Genomic DNA, 23,946 nt, shown 5'->3' on the forward strand with positions numbered 1-23,946 from the left:
AGGGAATAGGTAAGCCACATACCTTCCAGTTTTCTTATAAATCCTATAATACTGTAAGAACGAAAGTTAGCAAAGGGATTACAGTATTGCTCAGAAAATAACAGTGCTCATTCATTTGATTGAATTGACTTTTTTTAAAAAAAATTATTTATTCAATAGATTAACGTAATTTAATAGACGAGCAGTCAAAACAAATGCTAAAATTCACAATTAATTAATACAGTAGAGAAAAGTAGACTAGTACTCTAGTAGTAGACAAATATTTCAACCAAAAATGTAAAACAACATTATTTTTTTTCTAACTTCCTAGCTTCTTTTTGAAGAGTTGAATTACATTAGTCTCCACTTCTGGAGACAGATGTCCTAAAATCATCAACTCCTACTTCCTAGAATACATCGGCAGCATTGGCCCTTGAATACAATGCACAACCTAAACTACACTCGAAGATACATCAGGGTTATGTACATTGTCAGGCTCTTGATCCCGGTCACCCGGAAATAGAAGGCATGCAGTTTGAATCAACAACAAATTCGTCATTGTTTCAAACAGAAAATTTACCTTAAACCTAACAAACTATACATATTTTACAAGCAAATGTATTGCCTGTACAGAGGACAGCTCAGCCCCCAATAATGCTTTGGAACTTTGGAAGAGCCTATCTTAGGCTCACCACTTACAGTGAATAACTTAGTACGACATGGGAATACCTTGAAAGCCATGATCTAACCAGAAATTAATAATTTATCTATCTCAGAAATCACCCGGACATGAGTCCGAGGAAATACTAACCTCAACAGAGGAGCTGCAGAGGATGTCTTAAGCTTAGGCTTCAATCTCTCCATAGTTGTTTGGATTACAGATGGGGACGGTACACAAAACCACTGAAGGTACCAAGATAAAAGTATTGAACATTTTTTACCCAGGAGCTTGTCATCTGGCCATTTTCCAGAAGTCAAATAATTATGTAAATCAGTTTGCATTTCATGGGAACAGCTGAAGAGCTCCTCTACGCGCTTCCTCAGAGACCCAAGAAAACTTGATTGAACAATGCCATCTCTTGAAGAGGATAATCTTCCTCTTAGCAAGGCCTCATTGTAAGCTATTACAAGCTGCATTGATAAGAAATTCGTATACGTATTACATGATGAAATATAAAGATCCATATTCCATACCATAGCCTAGTAGGCCTTAATATAAGTACACTTGACAAGTTAGAGTGCCTCCAGGTTTAAAAGAGAAATAACATGTTCCCTCATCCACTGACAACTCAGGGTGGACGAGAATATGGAAGATTAAAGATGAATAGTAGACAATATGTAAGAAAGGCTTATAAGTGGAAATAATGCCAGGGTAATGTGCAAGAATGAGCAGCTATTGGGTGGGCATATGGGCTGTGTAAGTGTGTAAAAGGTACTCATTATCCAAGTTGCTGTACATGAGAGGACTCCAAACCAGGGAGAAGCTGTGATGGATAGGGATTTTGCTCCCAGGAACAGTCATAAGCACCTAATTATAACAGACAATTTGCTTTAACAGTGTCTAGGCATCAAATTTCCTACAGCAGGCTGAGCTATTATTTTGATCTTGTACAGGAAGAGATGCATGTGACTTATGTTCAAGAAGCAAGGTTGCAGCTGTGGTCTATGCTATTTGGCAAGTCCAAAATGTAGCTCCTTGGAATGAGAAAGTAGACAGAGTAGAGAAAGTGATAATATACTGTGAAATCCAGAACTGATTATCTCTTAGCAAAGTAAATCAGTAGAATGGGTAGGACATGGCTATGAACAGTCCCATAATGTATAAATAGTAGACACTGAGCAATAAACTGCAGTGTCTGGTGAAGAGATTACCTTTAAGCTAGATATGAAGAGGGAATCAAAAAAGGTGACGATGTTGCCTGAAACCTGGTCAGTCATTGCTCTAATCATTGTATACAAAGACATGTAGACCTGCACAGTGTTCAGCTTAATTGATATTAAAATACAACACACACACCCAAAAAAAAAAAAAAAAAAAAAAAAAAAAAAAAAAAAAAAAAAAAAAAAAACTGCAACTATTCCTAGTACCCTGCCAGAGTGCCAGCTATCAGCCTATCACAGTAGAGGTAATGGAAATATAAGCTGCAAATCCAAACAAAGTTTATTGTACTACAATTGTGATTTTTAGTATGGAAAAAAATAGCAGACAAACTATACCTGCAAAAGAGCTGGTCTGTCCTTGCTAACACACTCAAATAAAACTTGCAAACAAAATTCCTGGAAATCAACATCTGACCTGTTGCCCAGACAAACAAGCAGTTAAATACCAATAACACATATTCTTAACTAAGACAGAGAAATAGGGACCTGAGAGAGGCAATCTTTCAGCCATCATAAGAGCAAGGTTAAGCATATTTACCCCAATAAACCCAACAGAGAAAAAAAAAAAGGGGGATGATTTTGACAGATTAAATAAATGGTACCATGTACACACACTGTTACATCATTCACATGTAAACATTTACCTGCTGTTCCAGGAAGAGTCACAGCAAAGCTGAGCAAAAGCAATTAAGCTTGGATCAGATGAAAATGTGCTGACCAGGTGATCAACATTGCTGGAACTTGGCTCACTATTGATTTTGGGAGTGTAACCTCTCATGCTTGTCAAACTAAATGCCTGCACAAGGAAAAAGAGGCAAATGTCGGCATAAGTACATAAAAAAAAAAGAGTTGAGATGGACCGACAAGGAGAAGTTTTTTTTTTTTTTTTTTTTCCACTCTCCCCATAAAAAAATACCTTGTTCATGGCTCGTGATATTAATGACTGACATCCAACAGGATCATCCACATAGGAACATGCTCCAACTTTTCTTTTGATATAAAGAACACCGGAATTAAATGGGTGATTTTTGTCACCAGAAAGCCACCAAGGTTTATCTGTGTGAAAAAAACACCAGCTACAAATTAAATTATTATTATTGAAATTATTTTAATAAATTCAATTTTTGAAAAAACTAAGCAACAAAGCATACATACTACCTTCAGGAGTAAGCTCTATTACTAGGGGCCAGTACCGTGGACCACAAACACGAACACTTTTAAGCTGAAAGCAACAGAACCCTGAGGTCAAACTTGGGGCTTTCTAGGAATATTGTGATGATGAATTAGAATTAGTTAACTACAGAAGAATATTGACTCTAAAATGAACTTGCTTTTTTGAAGTTTTCCTTGTCTTGTTCAACAGCATTATTATTATTTACCAAGTTGCCAATAGCTAAGAATGATACTTGTAAACTTACAATGACACGTTCTGGAAGAAGGCAAGGCGTGACTTCACAAAAACTTGTCTCTGCATTATGTTCAGTTTCTTTAACAGTAATTTCAAGAGGGGCATAGACTGGTAAGCCAGTGTCAACATCAACTGTTTGAATCCAGCGAGCTTCAGTTGCAAGTACATAGAAATGCCTGTATGCCTGAGAGAAAGCAAGTGCAATATCTCAGATGAGCAATAATCTTGTTGAACAAATGCCAAAGATAATCAAGTAATACAAAATTATATAGTATTTTATTTTTTTGGTAAAAAAAGGAAAATAAAATAAAATCAATAGTTGCATTGCATGCTGATCTGTAAGGTAGACAAATTGTGCCAATGAATCACAATATGGTTTCAGTTGAGTCACGCACATCTGATTTGGAGAAATCAATGGAAATCCTATGAATGAAGGCATGAAGCTAAGGATCCTGAAGCCCAGGTTTATTTTTAACTTATGGCTGAACTGCTTAAAGATAAATTCTTAACGAACAAATCAGATGAGGAGGCAGTTAATGACACAGGAGCTAATACAATGAAGGGAATTATCTCTGGCAGAAATACAGTGAAGAGGACAAAAAAGAGTTCCTACAGCTGAGCATAATGAGGATTGAGCTAAGGACATAAGAGAGTTATTTTAGAACCCATTGACTGTCATTAAATGTATGTTTCAGGAATTTAAACATTCCAAATATGGCTGCAAATCAAAGATGGCAGACAACATGGTCTTTTCCTTTTCAGCAGATATAACTATTAACCTAGTAAAGAGTGAAGATTTTTCCAAGGCAATAGTTTGTGGTAGGAATATACTGCTCCTTTGTATTAGCCTGGACAGCGTCAACCATTGCCATTGCAAAATTTTCATCCTAACTAAACCAACAAATTTACCTGGAGGTGGCAGCGATTGTCATTTGTTCCAATAGGAAATCGAGGATAGAGAGTAATCAATAAAGCTGCAATAGCACTCTTACTAGAAGAAAACGAGCGCATTCCTCCTCCAAGAAACAAAAAGCCAATTGCCAAGCTTACCTATATCAAGGCAGTGGAATAAGTATAATTAGTTTGAATATCTCGAAGACTACAACCACATCAAAAATATCTATCCCTGAAATTTTTTTTCAGATGATTAGCAGGAAGATACAACAATAAATCTATTTGGAGACCAATACTTTAAATAACAGGATATTAAAGGAAGAAGCATTTAGAGGACTATATACAAAGGAGTGCCATTTACAGTGTCGACCAAGTTCATGGAACAGTACAAACTCAGGGCTTTAAGTGGCACTATTGCAAAGGCGCAAACCCCTCATGATGACTACACATAGTTTACTGAAAGTGTTTTACAGAGTCTCTTGCTGTACCATGAAATTTTTAAAAATATAGCATTTAGATCATGTCGAAAGGCATAAGATATAAATACCCCATTTTGAAAATACTGGCAAGTTTTTAATAGCCATATATATACCCTTTCAAAACAAACAGTATGCAGTTGGCATACCTCAAAGGTAAAGATCATTTTTTTTACAAAGTCATATAGCTGCCACAATATTTTAAGATATGTCAGACAAATATGAGGCCAGAATTACTTTAAATGCTAATTGTCTAGTAATAAAAATTGTCAATTTTAGTGATCGTACAGGCAAGAATGAAATGATCATTAGTCCTTGGGCATACAAGACCGTTGCAATACAAACACCCACCCTGCCTTTCACCCCTGAAGAAATCCCCAGAAAGAAGCTCAGAGAACAGAACTCTAGCATGTCGAGTTAACTTTCATTTTCATAACACACTAAGAAGTATGAAGTAACGAGCAGAACATCTTATCCAGAAACGCTCCCCGACCGGTTGTGATGCATTATTTTAGTTGTTTTTTATGAAGTATGTTTCTAAATTCTAATTGAATAGCTAAAATAACCCGCAAGTGCTAAAAATAAAAAGAGAGAAAAAAAGTGACAGACACAGATTCTCCAACAGGAGTGGCACTGAGAATGCAAACTCAGCAAATACAACAGCAAGAGGCCAAGAGCAACAAACGAGATACGTAGAGTCTACAAATATCAGAACATCAACTGCCAACAAAAAAATAACACTTACAGCCATTTGAGTCCCAAAATTAGCTTGGCCATCAGAAGAATTTCGACTGCGCAGAAACCTGAGCAATCTAAATGTCTGCAGGTTCCCAGAACCAGCCATAACCTGCTTCAAAAAGACAGTATCACATTGCATGTAAAAGTAGGCAATACTGCAATCTCAATAAACAAAGTAAAATAGTTTTTTTTTTTTTTTTTTTTTTACCAAAGCCAAGGAAAGGACAGCAAGGTGGAGGCATATTTCCAATGTGCTCCGGTCAACAAACTTTAACAACCCTCTAGGAAACATACTTCCAGCTGTACCAGAAACAGACTTAATCTGCAAAATTTAAACACGTGACTTAGAATGAGCTGAAAGGCACAGTAAAATATGAGAAATAGGATAAAGACCTCATTCAGGAAGTAAATAGCGTAGCTGTAGAGCAACTCCTGAGCGTTGGCATTTCTTGATCCAGCGTACTTCAAACCTGCCATAAAAATAGGGAATTGATTTTACAGAGGGAAAAAAAAAATAACAAAAAAGAAAGCAAACAAACATCCACCCGGAAAAGGATATGACCAATTGACAATATAAGACATATTGGATAGAGTTAGAAATATGTTCGTGTGTCCAGGCAAGTATCAGAATATAGAATTCTAACATCTCGACATGTCTTCATAACCTTAATTCACTTCTTCATTTCATATGGAAACTGCAGAAGTGCAGATAGTTTACTGTTCATTTTACTGAGTCATTGCTGCAACACAAGTTCACATCAAGCCATTTTCATGGAGGATTTGGCAAATACTAGTTCCCTAAGATCTAGTGTAAAATTTCACTGATATTTCAAGAGGTGCCAAAGAAGGCACTTGGAATAATCTGCTGCTCCATGTACAAAAGTACTCCCTGTGTTCTTTTTTACTTATTTTTTTATTATGCAACACTTCCCTTACATATATATATATGTATATATATACACTCTTACAAAAAAATTTAATAAATTCAACTAAACCACATAAAATTCCACGTGGATCAAAGTATTGCATTTAAAAATAAAAAAATAAAAAATAAATAAATAGGAGTTTACCACTATTGAGAAATACTGCAGATATTTAATATAAAGATGGGGCACAGCTGAGATAACTGGAGGGGTGAGAGTCCGTGAGACAGAAAAAGTTGAAACCACATTACGATACAGTTATAGATGATATGCATCCTATAAGATAAACTGATACAATAAAAAAAAATGCAGTGGCTCCAAGCTGACATGTTTAGCATCAGGTTTGTTCTTTTAATTTATTTTGTATCTTCACAAATAAATGAGCTCTGGTAGCATAGCAGAAAAAATATAAACGACAAGATGAAGAAAGGCAACCAAAAAAAGCTAGAAAAATAGACACCCAAAGTTGATGTTAGTTTTAAAAATAAAAAGAAATTAAAAAAAAATTACAGCAACATCAGAAAAAGGAGATGCAAAATATAGTTTACACCACCACAAGGTTAAGTGCAAGAATATGCCACAATTAAATAAGAAGCAATTTACAGCATGATATTCAGTTTCATATTAAAAAGGGAAGAAAGGATCATCAACCTAACTTACCAAGAGATATACATGATCCGGCTACAATATTCACGTATGCTTGGACTATTGCTTCTTCATCCACCTCATCCATATCATTCCGTTCATCACCAAGAGCCCCTATACCTTCTTTCACGATCTGAGGAATCTGAGACTCAACCCATTCTTTGGTCGGGTTAACCCTGCATGTGTTCAGAAAGACAGCTTGTTAAGTTTAAATGTATGATCAATCCTCCCATTCAAAAGATTTTTTTGTGGCATCAAACCTGCTCCACATTATCAAATTGCGAGCAATAACACGAAGCATAATGAAGTCAGGCCTCAGATACTGCAGCTCAAAATTTGTACAGGGAATGGAAAGTCTGGAAACTATCACTTCTGATTCAGTCTGAAAGAAGAAAAATTCAAGCCAAGTTATGGTGTAGCAAGTTTGCAGATCATATGAGCAATTTTAGATTTTTAGACATATCATGTCAAATATGTAAAAAAAAAAGTCGGTGTAATAGCTCCATTGCCTCCATACATATCTCCACCACAGGAAATAAAAACAATATATACACACACAATCAGGGTCGCTACTAAAGCATCATCCTGAATGGAAATATCTTGAGCAACAGCAAAGAAAGGAAATTTTAAAATATTAATCGGCTTGGTCAAGTGTAAGATGAATCTATTGGCATTTTGGTGGCGCAATTGGAAAGACAGAAACCAAAGGAGCTTTCTGGACAAGGTTCTGAGAGATACTTGATATTTTTTTTATCAGTTAAATTGGTTAACTGCATATAGTTTTTGTCCTTACTCTCCTTAGCCTTCCTCTGGTATATGGGACACTTCATTGGTCTCTCTCAGATGGAATTCTTAGAATCCATGCACCTCCTGCGTGTTGCAATATTATGGAACAGAAGTATATGTTGTCCTCACAAGTAACTAGTTTACATTATATCTAACAACAAATACAGCTCAAAATATTATCTGCAAATGAACGGAGTTGCAAGATATCGTAGGTTGTTCTCAAGCAACTTGTAGAAAGCAAGATGCATTTCATGCATGATCATAATAAGACAATTTATCAAGACAGTAATTAATCTGGCTCACTAGATTGAGTTTGCGAAATTCATACCTTCAAAAACAACAACGCTAAAGCAATTATAGCACCAGGTGCAGTGACATCTACATTGACAGGAACACCATCCAACATCTGCTTAGATAATCCAAACTGAGGAAAATTTAGCGTATACCTCAAATGTCAAGGCATGTACAGTTAAACAATGAAAAGTCCCACAATTATGCCATCACATCCAACGCCTTTTTTTTGAATTACCTGTCCCATACCCCTGCCATGCTCATCTGTCACTGATGTCAAAACAGACTTTTCCTGAAAAAATAGATTGGGAACAATCGATCGACCAACGTGGTTTAGTAAATAAAGAGATTCCATAATAAAAAGGTTCAAGCTGCATCAGGTTTAGTAAATAAAGATAGAAAATCAATGTGGCATAAGATGATTACCTGACGAGATACATCAAATTTTTCTCCAGCATAGTGGAACAATCGATCGACCAACGTATCCATGCAAGCGAATTTATCCTCTCCACGACCTAGAATTGGACAGCACACATGAGCAGGAATAGGTGATAAAAGAGAGCTCGGTCTGATTATTCATACCCAAAGCAACAAGTCCAAGTGCAAATCCAGCAGAAACAGCATAGCCTTCCCTCTCAAGCACATTATCACCGCCACTTCTACGGCCTATTTCAACCTGCAAAAGAACCAATTAGTTATGGACAATAATATGGTTCTTTTGTGTTGGAGATGCATGCTTTTAGTGGTTCTTTGCAATTAAGAGGAATGGCTATAGGACGCAGCAAAGGCTCAAAATGTAAAAACAACCTTAAGTTACACTTTATATTTGAATCAAAAGAATTATTTCACTCTTCCCACCCCAAAGAAAAACACTCAGGACTCCCCTGACTCCCTGAGGCAGATCTAGGGACCTCCAAATTTAAGCAAGCTTACCCTAGCTGTTTGATTACAGTTAGAGATGCAAAGGACTAATCATCAACAGACACGAGCACGTACAGAAAACAAACAATAAGTACTTTTAAAAAATAGCAGTTGCAACAAAATTTGTGGAACCTATAAACACGACACTTTAGTCAAAAGGAGCCTTTGGTCAGTCCAGACAGAATTGGATCCAAAAGAAAACGAGAACAAAATTACACTCAGTTAATGTTCTTATAACAAGAAGAGTAACAAACTTGAGGAAGATATTGTAACCTACTCTGGCAGCCGCGGCATGGTTAGTAAAGATTGGAAATGCATGCTACCTCAAAAGGGCGAAATAAGATCTTTAAGTAATCACGCCTCAACTGAATATATATATATATATATAAAGGAAAAAAAAAAAAAGATGATGTAATTACCAGAAGAAATTGCATAGTCTGAGGATGAGCAGATCCTTCAAAAAGGAGACCGAGAGACATCAAAGCAGCTGACTGTGAAACCATATGAAGAAAAGAAATGAGGAAGCAAAAAACTAAGGACCCACCAAAAATATTTGCAACTACATCATTCAGGAACCACCTAAGCTTGGTATATGCAGCTATAGTACTATCCGTGGAAAGAATATAATACACAAGCAACAGATATCAGACACATGTCTGTAGTGCAGTCCATAAAGAATTCGTATTTTCAGCAACCTAAATGTTGTACTCTATAAGCTAGTTGCACTATGTCAAATATATCAAGGTTTTTTTTCACCCACAAGAATAAAACAAAATAACTATTAACTCATCTACTTTTTTTTTCAAAAATATCAAGGAATCAAGCAGCCTCATAAGAAACTTAAAGGACACAATCAGGGATGCACCAACTATTGTAAACAGATTTATTTCATCTATGATCTTACTATATACTTTTTATTATTTAAATCAAATGCTTCAAAGGGTCATGATACGACATCAAATTTCCAGAAATATAGGTCCACCAGCTACAAACTGTAGAAGAATGACATATCCTGCAAAGCATAATATAATGACAAGAAAAATACCTGCAGAACTGTAGGAACTTCTAGCTCTGGAAAGGAAGACGGATGACGGGCAGGTAAGTGAACGTAGAAGGACTGCGAAAAACATATAAGTAGCACCATAAGTCCATAACATAATAAGATTGTTCAACGTCTATTTATATAGATGCAGATACAACAGCACATTTCAAGATGGGGAAACCACAGAAGAAGATGGTTTAAGAGATTTAAAATGTTAACTTAAGAGTTAAATAGCAATAAACTTATTGAAGTAGAGTCCATACTAATCTAAAGTATGTCAATATATGCAAATGCAGTTGTACTTTCGATTCTGCAAATTCTAGAAGGGATGATTAATGTTTCAGATGAGAACAACAAAAATGAGTATTTAACATCATTAACTAATTACAAGCATCATGATTAAATTAGCATGGATTAAATAATAAAAAAACTCGTTAGAATGTATTGATTAGGAAGATATCAAAGGAACGTATATGAAACATCTGGATGGAAACACTTGGATATTTCAGAAATTTTACACCTTCATGGATGCTACAGAAGGTGGCTTTTGCATTAGGGATCTATCTGGTGTATTTGCTTCTAACTTCTTTTAAAAAGATATTTGTATATAGATGCAATGCACATTTTTTCCTTTTTAAGAGCTACATAAGGGGATTTGAACATCCTGAACATGTCATCCATGTCACTTAAAGAGGTTCACTTCTCTAAATTCTAGTTATTCTACCACTCCACTGGGCTCATTCTAGAAACAGACTAAGGGGCAAGGGCTCTGCACTAGGATTCATTTTTTTGTGACCAGTGAGCATCAGACCTTGTGCTTTTAAGGCATCTTAATAAAATATTTTATTGCATGCAGGGTATTATATAATTTGTTTTACTATAACTTTCTTTACAGGGGGAGGTGAGCTATGAATCAGTGTATTCAGAAGATCAACAGAAGCATAAAATGCATATGAATAAAGAGTCCATTAAATTAATTTACTAGTTAAAATGTATCACCTTCGACATTGTTGGCTCCATAGTGCCCCTGTATGATGCTGCAAGGCCAAGCATTAGCCCCACAGTTGTGCTTTCATGTCCCTAACATGAAGCAAAATTGTGGTTAGTAAAAATACTGTACGGTTCAAGCCGTTCAACCATCAACCTAGTTTATATTCTACAGCAGGCAAAATCCTCAGGAGCTTAGGCCCACAAGTCATACTTATTGGATACTTGCCTCATGCTGCCTGAGCATGGCCTAGTTTTGACATAATAATATTGAGTAACATTTTTATAGTACAAAAATAAAATAATATTGCTACTGATTAAAAAATTTACCTACATAACATACCTTATTATAGTACTGAAATATGTCATTTATTGTTAAAACAGTTAAGTGTCCATGCAACCCCAGTGCAAAAAGAAGACCTGCATGGATAGCATTTGGCTCCTCAGGCCTGTTATATATAATCCAAGTCCTAGACACTCTGCCCTGCAATAAGAAGTTTATTATATCTATTTTTGTACTGCATTTTATAAGACCCGTACATCAGATATAAGTGATGAGGAAAAGACATCTCAGGGAAGGAAAATCTCAAACATACCTGAAATGGTGCAAGCCTTAAACCAGCAGCAACTGCATTGTGAAACTCAGGCCAAGCTCGAAGCTCTTGCAAATTCCGTATGTTTGGATCTAAATTGACCTGACAAAAAAAGAATTTTTTTTATAAAAAATAGGATAATTAAGAAAGCCACGATTTGCACAAAATTTAGGGAAAATAAGAGCCAACACATTAAGGGGGCAGCACTTAAAGACAACAATTCCAATATTTCATGCTTCCAGCAAAAATTTGCAAAACATGAAGAAAAAAAAAAAAGAAGGGTGACAGAGAAATGAATATGAACCTATGATGACCACCCAATGCTAAAAGATGTATATAATTTCAGATTAAATAAGCCAATCATATAATGAATCAATATCAAAGATCCTTAAGGATACAAGTATCACAATTATGTGAAAATATTTATTTATAACAGAAAAATTGGGCCATATGGCCCAGATCAGTCATTGTTATTTTGGAACAAATGATGGCGTGCTTCAATTGAAGTTCCAAAGCTTTTTAAACAGTAACATGGCAATTAGAAGAGCAATCATGTAATTGATAAGCAAAGCCTTGCAAGAAACATGAAAAGTTATATCGCTAAGTGAAGCAAAGACATGGCTGCCAATGGATTAAAAAGCAGCTAATCACATTTTCATGGAAATCACACAGAGAACACATCTGGAAAGAGGTATATTTGAAATTACATCCTCTTCAAAAGAAAAATAAATGAATCAGCTTGCCAACAAGAGTTTGGAAAAAATTATCAAATTCAGTTTCATCACAGCATACAGTGGCATTCTGCTGAGCAGGCAACCGTCCAGCCAAAACAAGCTTTGGTACTGTGAGTGCCTGCAAAAGAATTTGGAAAGTCATAAACAAGCAACATCTACCACAAATGGAGGGAGTAACCAATAACTACAAAAACTAAGTATTAAAAATATATACTAATTCAAAAATAGGAAGAAAAAAAATGAAGACTTGAAAACTATAACTACAGCTTTTATTGATCTTCAGCATATAAACATAAGTACCTCGGTCAAAAGGGTGCATGAAGTTGCCAAAGTAAATGCTCCACGTCCAAGTGGAAGTGCAGTCGTCCTTTGGGAAAACTGCCATAGCTGAGCCTTTACAAGGATAATGAATAAATTAGTCTTTCTGAATATATCTTAACAATATAATAATTTTAGAAAGAAAGGTTGTGAATTGTGTAGAAGCCATTGTTTTTATGAGAGAAAGAGAGAGTATGCACAATGCATTAAACAAATTTGACCAGTGTTATAGTGTTAGAAAAGCACTTTTTTTAATATACATGCGAGATGCGACACTAACAAGATTCTACACGACTTATTTCCTTGTATAAAATTACTTAATACGGTCAGTTAGAAATTTTTGACATGATCAAATGGAACTAACAAAAAAACTATGTTCCAATGTCACCTTAGATACAGCACGTTGCTCCCTAAATAATGCATCAAGAAAGGAAACTTAAAATAATACCCAATAAGCTTAGCCTCAGCATTCTAAAAATATAATTCATAGCAAACAGTAAATGGTGTGCCCATAAGAGAAACATACCACCCCACTTATACATTACCAGAACCCTTTTACTTCCAAAACCACTCTACCTAAAAAAGAATTGGAAGTTGGCACAGAAAGACTACATTAAAGGATATCCCGAGAGTTCCTCTATCCTTTTCAAGGTAACCATTTCCCGGTATTTTGAAATATACTCCTTCAAAGATTTGATTATTTGAAACGGCATATGTGTTTAATAGAGGGAATATGTATTATATGCTAGTATAACCTTACCTGTTGAAGCTCTTGGTCTGATGCAGTGGGATTAATAGATGTTTGAATTGCAACAGGTCTTGCAGAGCACAGAAGACGTCTGACCTGGAAGAGATGAGAGAAAAATTTTACGGCTACTTCAAGTCATGCTATACAAGTATAGTATTCTAACTTCTAATAAGAAGATGATTCATAATTAAACATATCATCACATCTGAAGGGAAAACAGTAAAAGGACTGCATAAGCATATCTTAATTCCATTGTTTCACTATACATCTCATATATTCCTATTTGGTTGTTTCAACTTGTAATGTGATGGATGTAGTTACTATTTTCTCTATCAACTATATGCTTTTAATGCACGACTCCATTGAAACATTTTCCTTATGTTCCTTGTTCACTTCCGTATTATATGTTAACTACTAGAATAATAGTGAAGCCAGAGAGTATATAGAAAAACATACCAGTTTTTCTAAAAAAAAAAAAAACAATTAAATAATTACCAGAAGGTGATAGGGATAAAGAGGGTAGTTCCCAACATGCAAAATTAGTTCACATGTTTCACCTTCTTTAAGCGAAAAATTAACATAATCAGACCTTAACCTCCATTGAAATTATTCACTAAAATGCACATCCCTAAACCTTCAGATCTCCTGAAAGAGTATGCAAAAGTGTGAAAACTCCGAATCATTGTAGGAATCTCCCGTGTGCTTATGTACTAACCCAGTCCCTATGACTATCATCATAGGAAGAAAATGAACAACTTCAAAAAGAGAGGAGAATTACTAGTAGCCTTTAGGCAATCTACATTGAACAGTTGTCAATTATGGGAATAAAAAAAAATTAAAAAAAAAAAAAAGACCATAATGGACAGCAACCTTATAGATCAAGTATTGATGGTTCAAGTAATACTGTGGCAATCCTAAGGTTAACTATCTTCATGAAGACTATAAACTCAGTGATATAGCAAGAAAAGATAGAGCTCATGGCACGGTCAGAAAGGATTCACATCAAATTACTTTCCGGTTACGCAGATAACTAAAGCCATCTATTCTGTGCAATAGAATTAGAGTCAGTTCTCATAATACCAACACAACGGTCAAAAGCCATATCCAACCACATTGCAGAAATTTAGATAACTGACCTCATTTAAGCGTAGGTCCCTACCATACCGCAGCTGAGTGCTAGAGTTAAACAAATGCTCCATGCCATCTATTGGACAATCATCAGAAGAATCTATGTTGTCAAATTTGGAAGTATCCATCGCAATTGTATCTAAGACGGTTGAGGGAATTGTCACAGGCTGTAGATGAAGCATATAAGGTGCAGACATTGAAATCAAATGCCTATTAGATTGAGTCTCAAGCTGTTCAGATTTCTTCAGGTTAGCAACGCAAGACAAAGCTAAATCTTCTCGACCAAGAAGAACGTATGCAGTTGCTGGCCACCCAGTAGGAGGAGACTCCCGGCACTTATCAACAGCCTACAGATATGACATATAAGTAAAACCATGTCAGTAAATTGGAGAGCATGAGAAAACTTAAGATGATATTAGAAGTGCACAACCGCATTAAATACTGTGGTCTCAATGTAAACTAGAAAATAGAATGAAGAAGATTTCAGCATTATTTCTTAACAATACAGACATACATGTCTTAATGGTAATGAGACTCCAATAGGCAATAAATCAAGCTGTTGTAAACCAAATCCTTCAGCAACCATTGCAAGGACCATCTTCTCCTCGGGAGTAGATGATGAACCTGAAGCAATCTTGCAAGATACACCAGAAGATAGCTTCCCTTCCATGCTTTCTGCACCAGATAATAAGCTATAAAATGAAACCACTTTACGAGACCAGCTGACAGCAGAGCTTCCATCCTTACGAGCCAGAGGTGGAATGTCATCACGATTAGCAAAGTTAAGTCCGTGAAGCAAACAACTTTCAAGCCATCTGTACAAAGATGGGGGGGATCTTGGTGAAGAAGTCCGATTTCTCCTTATTATCTTGGAAAGAAAAGGAAAATCACGTACATAGTGATCAATATAACTCTCCTCTCCCAAAATATTAGCGATTTCACATAGAAGAACAGAAAGGTGCTCCAAATCTCTGCAAGAAATGGCTAAAGATTAATAAAGAATGCCACACTCATGGTGACAACAAAGAAGGTAACCATCACACATAACTAGAAGCCAATATGTAAAGAAAATTCCACAATCCAACATTTAGCACTCAGTCTCACAGGCGATTTAGAATCAAGTATAAAAATTTTCCCACAATTAAGGTACATGATAACCACTAAATTCACAAACTCTAGGATCTTCTCGAGATTTTATTATACACTTGGAAAATTTCTCAAGATTTTATACACTTAGCAAACTTCTCAAGATTTTATACACTTAGCAAACTTATCAACGGAAATGCCTGCTTTAAACAAAGTCACTGCTCATTTGCTGAACAAAGACTTATCACAGTTGCAGTCATGAAAGCAGTAGCAGTAAAGCATCAAATGTATATTGTTACGATTACTCATACAGGTCACAGCGAAATTTTATAAAGCCTTGATAGGCCTTTTATTGGACAGTATTGACCAGTAACTGGCCTTTAGGAGTCAAACATCAATAAGCAAGCTAAAAACAACCTTACACTCTCACAGCGTGAAATACACAATGAACATTACCTACCTCATAACAAAATAAGAAGTTCATACAGATTACAGAAAGTGAACATATAACTTAGTTTAAACATTATTTACCTGAATTAAAGTGGGAATATATATACATTAGAGTGCAAGATGAACCCATCTGATACACAATTCCACCTTTGAGACTAAAATATACGAAGTAAATCTTTGAGATAACTTTTCTTATTAAAATAAACTACGGCCTTATTCTTTTCAGCTTCAAAAATATTTTCAGGAAACTAAGTTCAGATAAGTAGAGATTGCAATTCGTACTATGCGACAGATCCGGGTCGAATCAATTTGGGTGATGAACTATTCATTCGGCTTCAGATCAACACATATTTGGCTTTATTGTCAATTAGCTTATTATGATAATATATAATTAATAGAGCAACAGACATTATTTTTACATTACATAAGCCGCAAGTATGCAGAAGTACCTCCATAATGCACAGAGTATCTCTCTGTCCCTAATTGTTTGCTCTATTTGCTTTTTCCTGGACATGAATAGTGACTACAAAAAAGGAAATTGAGCAAACAATCACGGACAGAAGGTGTAGTTCACAAAAGACCTCAAGTCACAGAACACAAAAGGGTTGACAAAGTTAAGAATTTGGAGTTTACCGCTTTCGAAGATTGATAAGTTTAAGATTTTCATATACTGCATGCAAAGAATCCAGGCATTCAATTTGAAACTTGAAAGAGAAAAGTCCATCTGGGCTGTGCACTTCTTCCCTCTTTGAAGAAGAAACATGATCTTCCAATCTGTCATCCAACCCCTCAGTTGAGATTCCAAGGAAGAAATTACGATTGCAATAATTCTTATGAAATTCACTTTTGACCAGAAACTCCCATGATGACCCGGACACAAGAACAGATTTCGGCTGTGAAGTTGACTGAGACTTCCTGTAAATTTGCATTATGACGCTCTCAAATGATTTCCACTCATCAGCACCAGAATTAGCCTTTGATAAATCAGCAGTCTCAGAATTACCCCAAAAAAACTGCAGGAATAGATTGTAGAAGGAAAAATTAAGGCCTTCAGCCATTGCTGTGATGCAATCATTTGCCAAGGAACACGAAGGGCTTCTTCGCAGCGCACATCTAAGCATCTGAAGAAATTGGTACACGGTAAAATATCACTTAGAAACTTTAAGAAAGCCAATGTGAACTGAGAAAAAGAATAGACCAGAAGAAACAGGTAATTCTGATACTGCAGAACTGGACATAAAAGACACCAGTAAGTTAATAGTTCTCACTGCCACCATGTAGTTTAAATTCTTATTCATGAAAATCTAAGTCTCTTAGAAAGAAAGAAATTATTCTTGCAGAAAGTCTTGCCTCAAATATCTCAAACAAAAATATAAATTTACATCATTCCATGAGGTTGTAATTTGTAAACAAGCAAAACTGCGAAGAACACAAGCTACAGAAATAAAAACTACGAATCGAAATAAGTAAATTAGATTGTATAGATGATCTTTGTGATCTTAGCTCTTGTAAAATCCACTCATTCTTCGATAGGTGAAAATGTGAAAATCTTTATCTGCTTTTTTCTCTCTAATCTCTATTATTATCACACTGAATTTCTCCGTTAAGCATTCACTCTATTTATTACATCATAAACACATCTTAATTGCTAGAGTTGCTACCCAATGCATCCTCTAACTAACTTTCTATTAAAAGAGCCTTCTGCCCTTCCCCTAAATTCTGTATATAGCTTTCATGCAGGATTGACTGCCTTCTCGAATAGGTGAGCTCTTTGCAAAGACCTTATTACGTTCTCAGACATTAGAGCTGCCCCATACATAAAAAAAATAAAATTAAATTAAATTAAATTAAATTAAATAAAAGGGGGGTTGGTATCAGCTTCAGGAGTTCATCAACGGATATTTTGATATCAAAAAGAAAAATAAATAAATATATATATATATATATATATATATATATATATATATATATATATATATATATATATATCACTGAAGTAACCTAAGAAAAATGTAATCAGAGAAGCACAACAAATTATCTGCAAAAATCCCATTAATTAACTGACTTTCCATGATAAATAATAAAAACTTTTGAAAAATAAAAACTATCTGCCACAACGTGAATTCTGGAATACGGAGAAAAGACACGTGAGCTTTTGCCATTCATTTTCCACATCTATATAGACTCCGCCAATGACAATATAAGACTTCAATGCCCTTCTAACACTACACAATATGCGTTGTTACTAGTTAACTTGAGCTTTTGCAGAAAAAAGCATGTGCATAACTCCAAAATAGATAGTATCCTATGACCATGCATTCACAAAATAGTAGAATGTTCTATTGTTCTATACATATTCACTATTCAGAGATTCCATCTGTGGAAAGATATTAGCATATGAAAATACTTTAACATAACAAACTTCTGCATACCTGTCCATTGCTTAAGATCACATTTACTCTTGCCCCAACTCCATCAGCCAATCCTATAATCTTCACATTGTGAATAAATCTTCTTTTTGGAGGATTAATAGTTTCTTTAAGCTGATGATTGCCTAGAAAGAGAGGAAGTGTATATTTACAAAGGCACTGCTTCCCTGACTGCCATTGCAAAAACAGTAATACATCATAGAGCGCAAAGTAATAATAAGAAAGGATGTAAAACATACAGGATCGAAAATGTCCCTCATAAAAGAAAAGTAACCACAACAAGAAGTCCTAATTTTATTTAACCATCAGTCAAGGACTCAAGGACCCTAAAAAGAAAATTATGTTTCCAAAAAAAATAGAGGAATTTATACAACAGAAACTCAGGAACAGATCCATTTTAAAATAATCTGCTGTTCAAAAAGCATCTGGAAGAAACAAAACCAGACCAGAACAGCAAACGTTATTTACAGAAAGGCTCGAATAAGCAATTTGTCAGCTAAAGCAGAGAGGAATGTTCTGACCCTGAAGAAGTCCAGAACAAAAAAAGTCCTCCACCCTCAGATTAAGTAGTTGTGTTACTTGTCTATATCACATAGTTTTCTAAAGGTCTTACAAATTCTCTTTGTAGATGTAATATGGAGAAAACCTCCATCTAGAACATCAAAAGAATTTTCCAATGTTAAACTCTTCTAATTCTCACCTCCCTTAATCTTCTCCTGTCAAAATGATATGATATACCAAGCTTGGCATTTAATACATCCTCTTTTCTTTCTAATCCATTGGTATACTCCCCACAATTCCCCTCTTTGGTGTCATTCTTTGTCTGTATAGGGATAATGTATTAGCTGAAGAACTTTTAGTTAAAAATGGAGCAGTTAAAGCTTGAATGTTCCCATTACAGGGATGCTTCGTACCAACTCAGTAGCAGTAATGAAATGCATTGAGTGCATATCAAACCATAACACAAGAAATCTTCACTGATCTAAAGACGATGGACTCTAAATGATACAAAATGGGTTATACCGGGTGAATTTGCTCCCACACTACCCCATCTATTTCGTTCTACTCTATGAATACATTGCACTACAACAGTCGATGAAATGAGACAACGACCATTTGCTATCACCTCATAGATCAGACTCTTAATCCCATGGAGTACATATTCATAATAAATGTGTCATTTCTTCTCTTGCTCTCGTACCTTTCCTTAGCACATTCATCTCAAGCTCCTTGACAGTGAATTGAAAGTTGAAAGTTTGAAACTAGTACAGCCACTATACTGTTTTATTTCAATGGATCTAAGTTGTCTAACATCTATTTCTAGAATGCCTTCTACAATAATCCATACATGTTAAACAGTTAAATAGTTATTCAATTTAACTGCTCATCAGAAACTCGGCTATCAGTCTGTCTGAGGACACATCTTCTCTATGCTTTAAACTGACAACTATCTCATCATTCAATATTTCAACCTCTTTAATAACACAGCAAATTTATAGTACTAATGTCCTTCATGTGGACGCAATCAGCCAAAGTTGAAGTTCACACTTCCACAACTAATCAAAATGACCATATGCAATTGAAACACAAAGTAATAGTTTCATAAAACAGATCACAAAACCAGAATCATTGAAAGCCAAGAATTACAGGAAACCCAAAAGCGATAATGATGCCAACAAGCATATACTACAATAAAAGTAAATAATAGTACTTGAAGGCACACCAAAATACAAGCAACTTACATAAAGAAAAATACTGTTGTCTGAATCCAGAACAAGAATGTCCAATAAAGGAAGCAGCCCGACCTTTGCCCTAGAAAAGACTTGCAATCAAAATACAATACAATATTTAAAATGAACTGATTAGTGTTAGGATATAAACTACCTTGGGCGGGTGACAGCAACAGGTTCGGCTGCAACTGCTTGTATGCTCCAACTCATGTCTGCTTTGACGTCAAAGAGTATATCGTCATTAATTTGAACAGTGTGAAGCCTTATGGATAATAACCTTTTCTGTTCTTGGAGAAGGAAACAAATAATAGGTGCTGCATCATCATCGGTGGCTAAAAAGACCTAAAGATGACAAAGATTTAGTTTGCAGGAAAACATAAGATAAGAAATTCTTAACTTCTTCATTCTCGACTGGTGTATATCATTCTACGCTTTTTTGCTGGAAGACCAAAAAATTATCAAGGCAATAAGCAGCATGGTAGATGTATATATTACACAAAGAAGGAAAAGAATCTCTGTGGTGACCATTTTTGCATTCTTTCTTTGTTTTTCATAATGATTAGCTGCACTCAGTTCAAAAGAGCATTTAGAATGGAGAATCAACAAATAAGCAACCTTGGTAGCAGCTGCCTGGTAGCCTTTTGCTTGCCAAATTCTTCGGAATGAGAATTGACATGGGAACACTTCAGTGTGGGCTTCCTGAGAACTAGAAATTACATGCTCTCCAACACAAGTACTGACACTTTCTGCTACCCAAAGAGAGTGTTGTGTCTTCTCTGCAAACAATAGAGAAAAGTCAGAAAACCAGCGAGGTGAAAGCTATTGTTTGTTTATAAATTTGGGAATAAATGAAGAGGCACAAGAATAGAAACCTCTATTATAGGAGGCAATAAGAGGAACACGGTCACTAGTCCAGATTGTTCTCTCATCAAAATCCTTCAATATCTTCAATCCACCTCTTTCATCAACATACACCGGCTGGGTAGTATAAAGAGAATATATTAACAAATATATTACGAATGCATACATGAGGCAGAATCTTCCAGCTTATGAATCACATCGCTTAGCCGATAACAAGAAAAGAAAAAGGATAAGCAGGAAAAACAAAAAGGCAGACACAATTAAAAAATGTATATATATGTTAAAAAAAAAAAAAAAACTATATATAATATTAAATGCCAAGGGGTGTTGCCCATAATGCACACCTGGGGTTCTTCAAGTGGATCATTCAATATTAGATGAGAAGACACTGAAGCTGAATTCCCTTGGTCATCAGAGCTAGAAAAGCCAAAGACCTGTTGAGGACTTTGTCGGACTTCTCTTTTTAAAAATGTATCCCTGGAACTTAATAAAGGAGCAGAAGATGAGAGAGGCGCATAAGTTGGACGATTCCCTTCTGCCGCTTGCTGCACAAGCAGCCCAAATGGAAGCGGCCATATTGAAGTAACTATGCCCGGAAGTGGGACTGATGTCAGCTCCCCTGCAGATAGAGATGTACAGTTAATTCAATTTTCCTTTTCATGTTCAGCTAGAAAACAACAGTCTTATTTTTCTCAATATTTTTGGAAATCTCATTCAATCCAAGACAGAATGCTTTACTCAGAATCCAGAAACGCAGTACCAATTTGTTTTGTTTAATTAGTAAGGCTATCATATGAACCAGCTTAATGCTATCCATAACAATCACATGACAACTTTCCAGATGAAGGCTGTATAATATAGATATAACTTTGAACAGCTAGCTTGGTTTAACAACTCTTACCAGCTGTATTGAAGATTGTCAAGACATCAACTTGCAAAATACACAGTACAGCCTCAGATGAATGAGCCATATGACACCAGCAAGCCTGAGCAATCAGTTTGGACATCAATTCAAACAGATGTCAGTCCTCCAAACACACACACACAAATGAGAGGGGGGGTGTGGAAGAGAGAGGAGCAGGAGATGTGAAGTACAAGACTAGTGAAAACTAAGATGTCATACAGCATTGACTGATAAAAAGATCAATGCATCCCAATTATTAATACTAAAGTCAATGTCCATGTCTCCACGAGATACAAGTATAAAACATGTAGAAAACAAAGGATTTCAAAGGAATACCTCCATATATATACTCAGACAGCAATACAGCGTCTTACAACAAACAAGATAAGACTTTATACCAGACCAATTTGAACATCAGAAAACTTCTAAGCTCTTGCAGTTATATTATCATGTGCTTAATTACAGATGGCTTTGGGAAGCTAAAAAATTTTGCATCCCACTTAAACTAAGAAAGAGTGTTTGCTTTGGTTTAATATCATAAACAAATTTATAGGAACAGAGAATAGAAAAAATACCATGATTACGGAAGAACTTAGGGTGAATCTCTTGTACACTCGTGAACCCGTAATCCACATTATCCTGTACCCAATAAGATGATTCATTCAGTTACTGCAAAAGGCATGTTTCCAACTATAGATCCGTTGAATCATATGATCAAATGAACGTACAAACCAAACAAAGCAATAAAACTTCTTATTCAGCAAAGGAGATTGTTGTCCACTTTTACTTCCCAAATCATAGCTAATTGTGTCATTCTTTCCCACTTCTTCCCCCCGCCTTTAAGTCACTTTAGTTACATCAAGAGCGAAAAAAAGAAGATTACCATCCAATAACAAGCTTCCAATTAACAATTGTTTCAAAATTCTACTCAACATCATAACCCCTTCCTCTCATAAGTACCCCATGAGCTCCCCGAACGACATCAATTGAAGAGACTAAGTAAACTTAACAACATTTTCACCAAAACCTTACATTCTATAATTATGAATAGAGAAGTCACTTTTGTTGACAGCTCTACAAATCATCAATGTTATCGTCAAGATTGTTTTTTATGCAAATTGAAATACACCTCGGGTTCACGCTAATTCTAAAGACAACAAATGTTAGCTACTCCTCTTCCTCTGACTTATCCAGTCATCCTAAACTCTCTACCATTTATTAATTGGCAAACAATTTGAAACAAAATTACACAAAAACATCTGAATTTTAAATACATTGCAATAAATCAAAGAAACAATAAACCTAACTAAAACCAAAATTAAAATAAATTGCAATAATCTGATTGAAAATACCTATTTCCGCGGATGAAAATCTCATGATCACAACCATCAACCGAAATCGAAGACGAAGCGGAGGAATCGATACCGTCGAATTGGTCTCTCTCCCTAGTAACTTCTGGATCGAAGAGGAAGTAATCATACTTATCAGATACATTATCAATTGGTTTGCCATCGAGAGATTCGGCGATTAAGCCAAATGGTTTGAATTCTCCGAGCATAGTGAGTTCTCGAACTCCTTCCGCCATTAATGGTGAGCTCTCCTGCTTGCTCTCCATCTCTCTCTTTCTCTTTCTGCCTCCGTCTTCTTGCTTCAGCATAAATTTTTCGGTGTATATGCTCCCGCTCTTTTTCTCAGTTTTGATTTTTTTGCGTAAAACCCTAATGTCGTGGGTTTATGAATTTTTTTTTTTTTTTTTTTTTTTTTTTTTTTTTTTTTTTTTTTTTTTTTTTTGTTTTTGTTTTTGTGGGGGTAGAAAATCACCTCAAATGCAATTTTGACCATCTTATTATTGTTGATCAAAACATTTGTTTAGGGAGATCAAGTCGGTCCAGGCCAACAAAAGAAAGGAGCATCATCCTCAAATTTAAGATTTAAAGGCTTGTTTGGCATCATTTTTGGATTACAGTTTTCTTTTTTTTGAAAACTACAAACCA

General features: G+C 35.5%; 1 protein-coding gene across 1 annotated transcript; it reads right to left on the reverse strand.

The window, feature by feature from the left end:
- Nucleotides 1-190: 190 nt before the first annotated feature.
- LOC145642417 (anaphase-promoting complex subunit 1-like) lies at nt 191-23,674 on the reverse strand. The gene is made up of 37 exons (XM_081693595.1): nt 23,305-23,674; nt 22,528-22,591; nt 21,950-22,034; nt 21,393-21,667; nt 21,060-21,165; nt 20,803-20,963; nt 20,342-20,529; nt 20,200-20,269; nt 18,461-18,628; nt 16,662-17,149; nt 15,007-15,463; nt 14,501-14,839; nt 13,377-13,460; nt 12,599-12,691; nt 12,357-12,416; nt 11,568-11,666; nt 11,315-11,455; nt 10,984-11,064; nt 9,988-10,059; nt 9,362-9,433; nt 8,604-8,697; nt 8,448-8,536; nt 8,260-8,313; nt 8,059-8,136; nt 7,205-7,326; nt 6,960-7,120; nt 5,770-5,846; nt 5,585-5,698; nt 5,384-5,485; nt 4,178-4,318; nt 3,279-3,452; nt 3,019-3,082; nt 2,777-2,916; nt 2,505-2,656; nt 2,197-2,275; nt 1,852-1,950; nt 191-1,110 (listed from the first exon to the last, which is right to left on the reverse strand). Exons 1-37 carry the CDS (start codon nt 23,607-23,609, stop codon nt 724-726), a joined length of 5,535 nt encoding a protein of 1,844 aa, XP_081549721.1. The 5' UTR covers nt 23,610-23,674; the 3' UTR covers nt 191-723.
- Between the last annotated feature and the right edge of the window lie 272 nt (nt 23,675-23,946).

Source organism: Chenopodium album, chromosome 8 (assembly GCF_948465745.1).
Source record: "Chenopodium album chromosome 8, dcCheAlbu1.1, whole genome shotgun sequence".
In the NCBI taxonomy this organism is placed as follows: Eukaryota; Viridiplantae; Streptophyta; class Magnoliopsida; order Caryophyllales; family Amaranthaceae; genus Chenopodium; species Chenopodium album.

Coding starts and splice junctions, on each gene's coding strand:
- LOC145642417 (XM_081693595.1), bottom strand. CDS start 23,609: ATGCTGAAGCAAGAAGACGGAGGCAGAAAGAGAAAGAGAGAGATGGAG. Junction 4,319..5,383: donor ATTTTGGGACTCAAATGGCT/GTAAGTGTTATT, acceptor GCCTTGATATAG/GTAAGCTTGGCAATTGGCTT. Junction 1,111..1,851: donor TCTTCATATCTAGCTTAAAG/GTAATCTCTTCA, acceptor TTATCAATGCAG/CTTGTAATAGCTTACAATGA.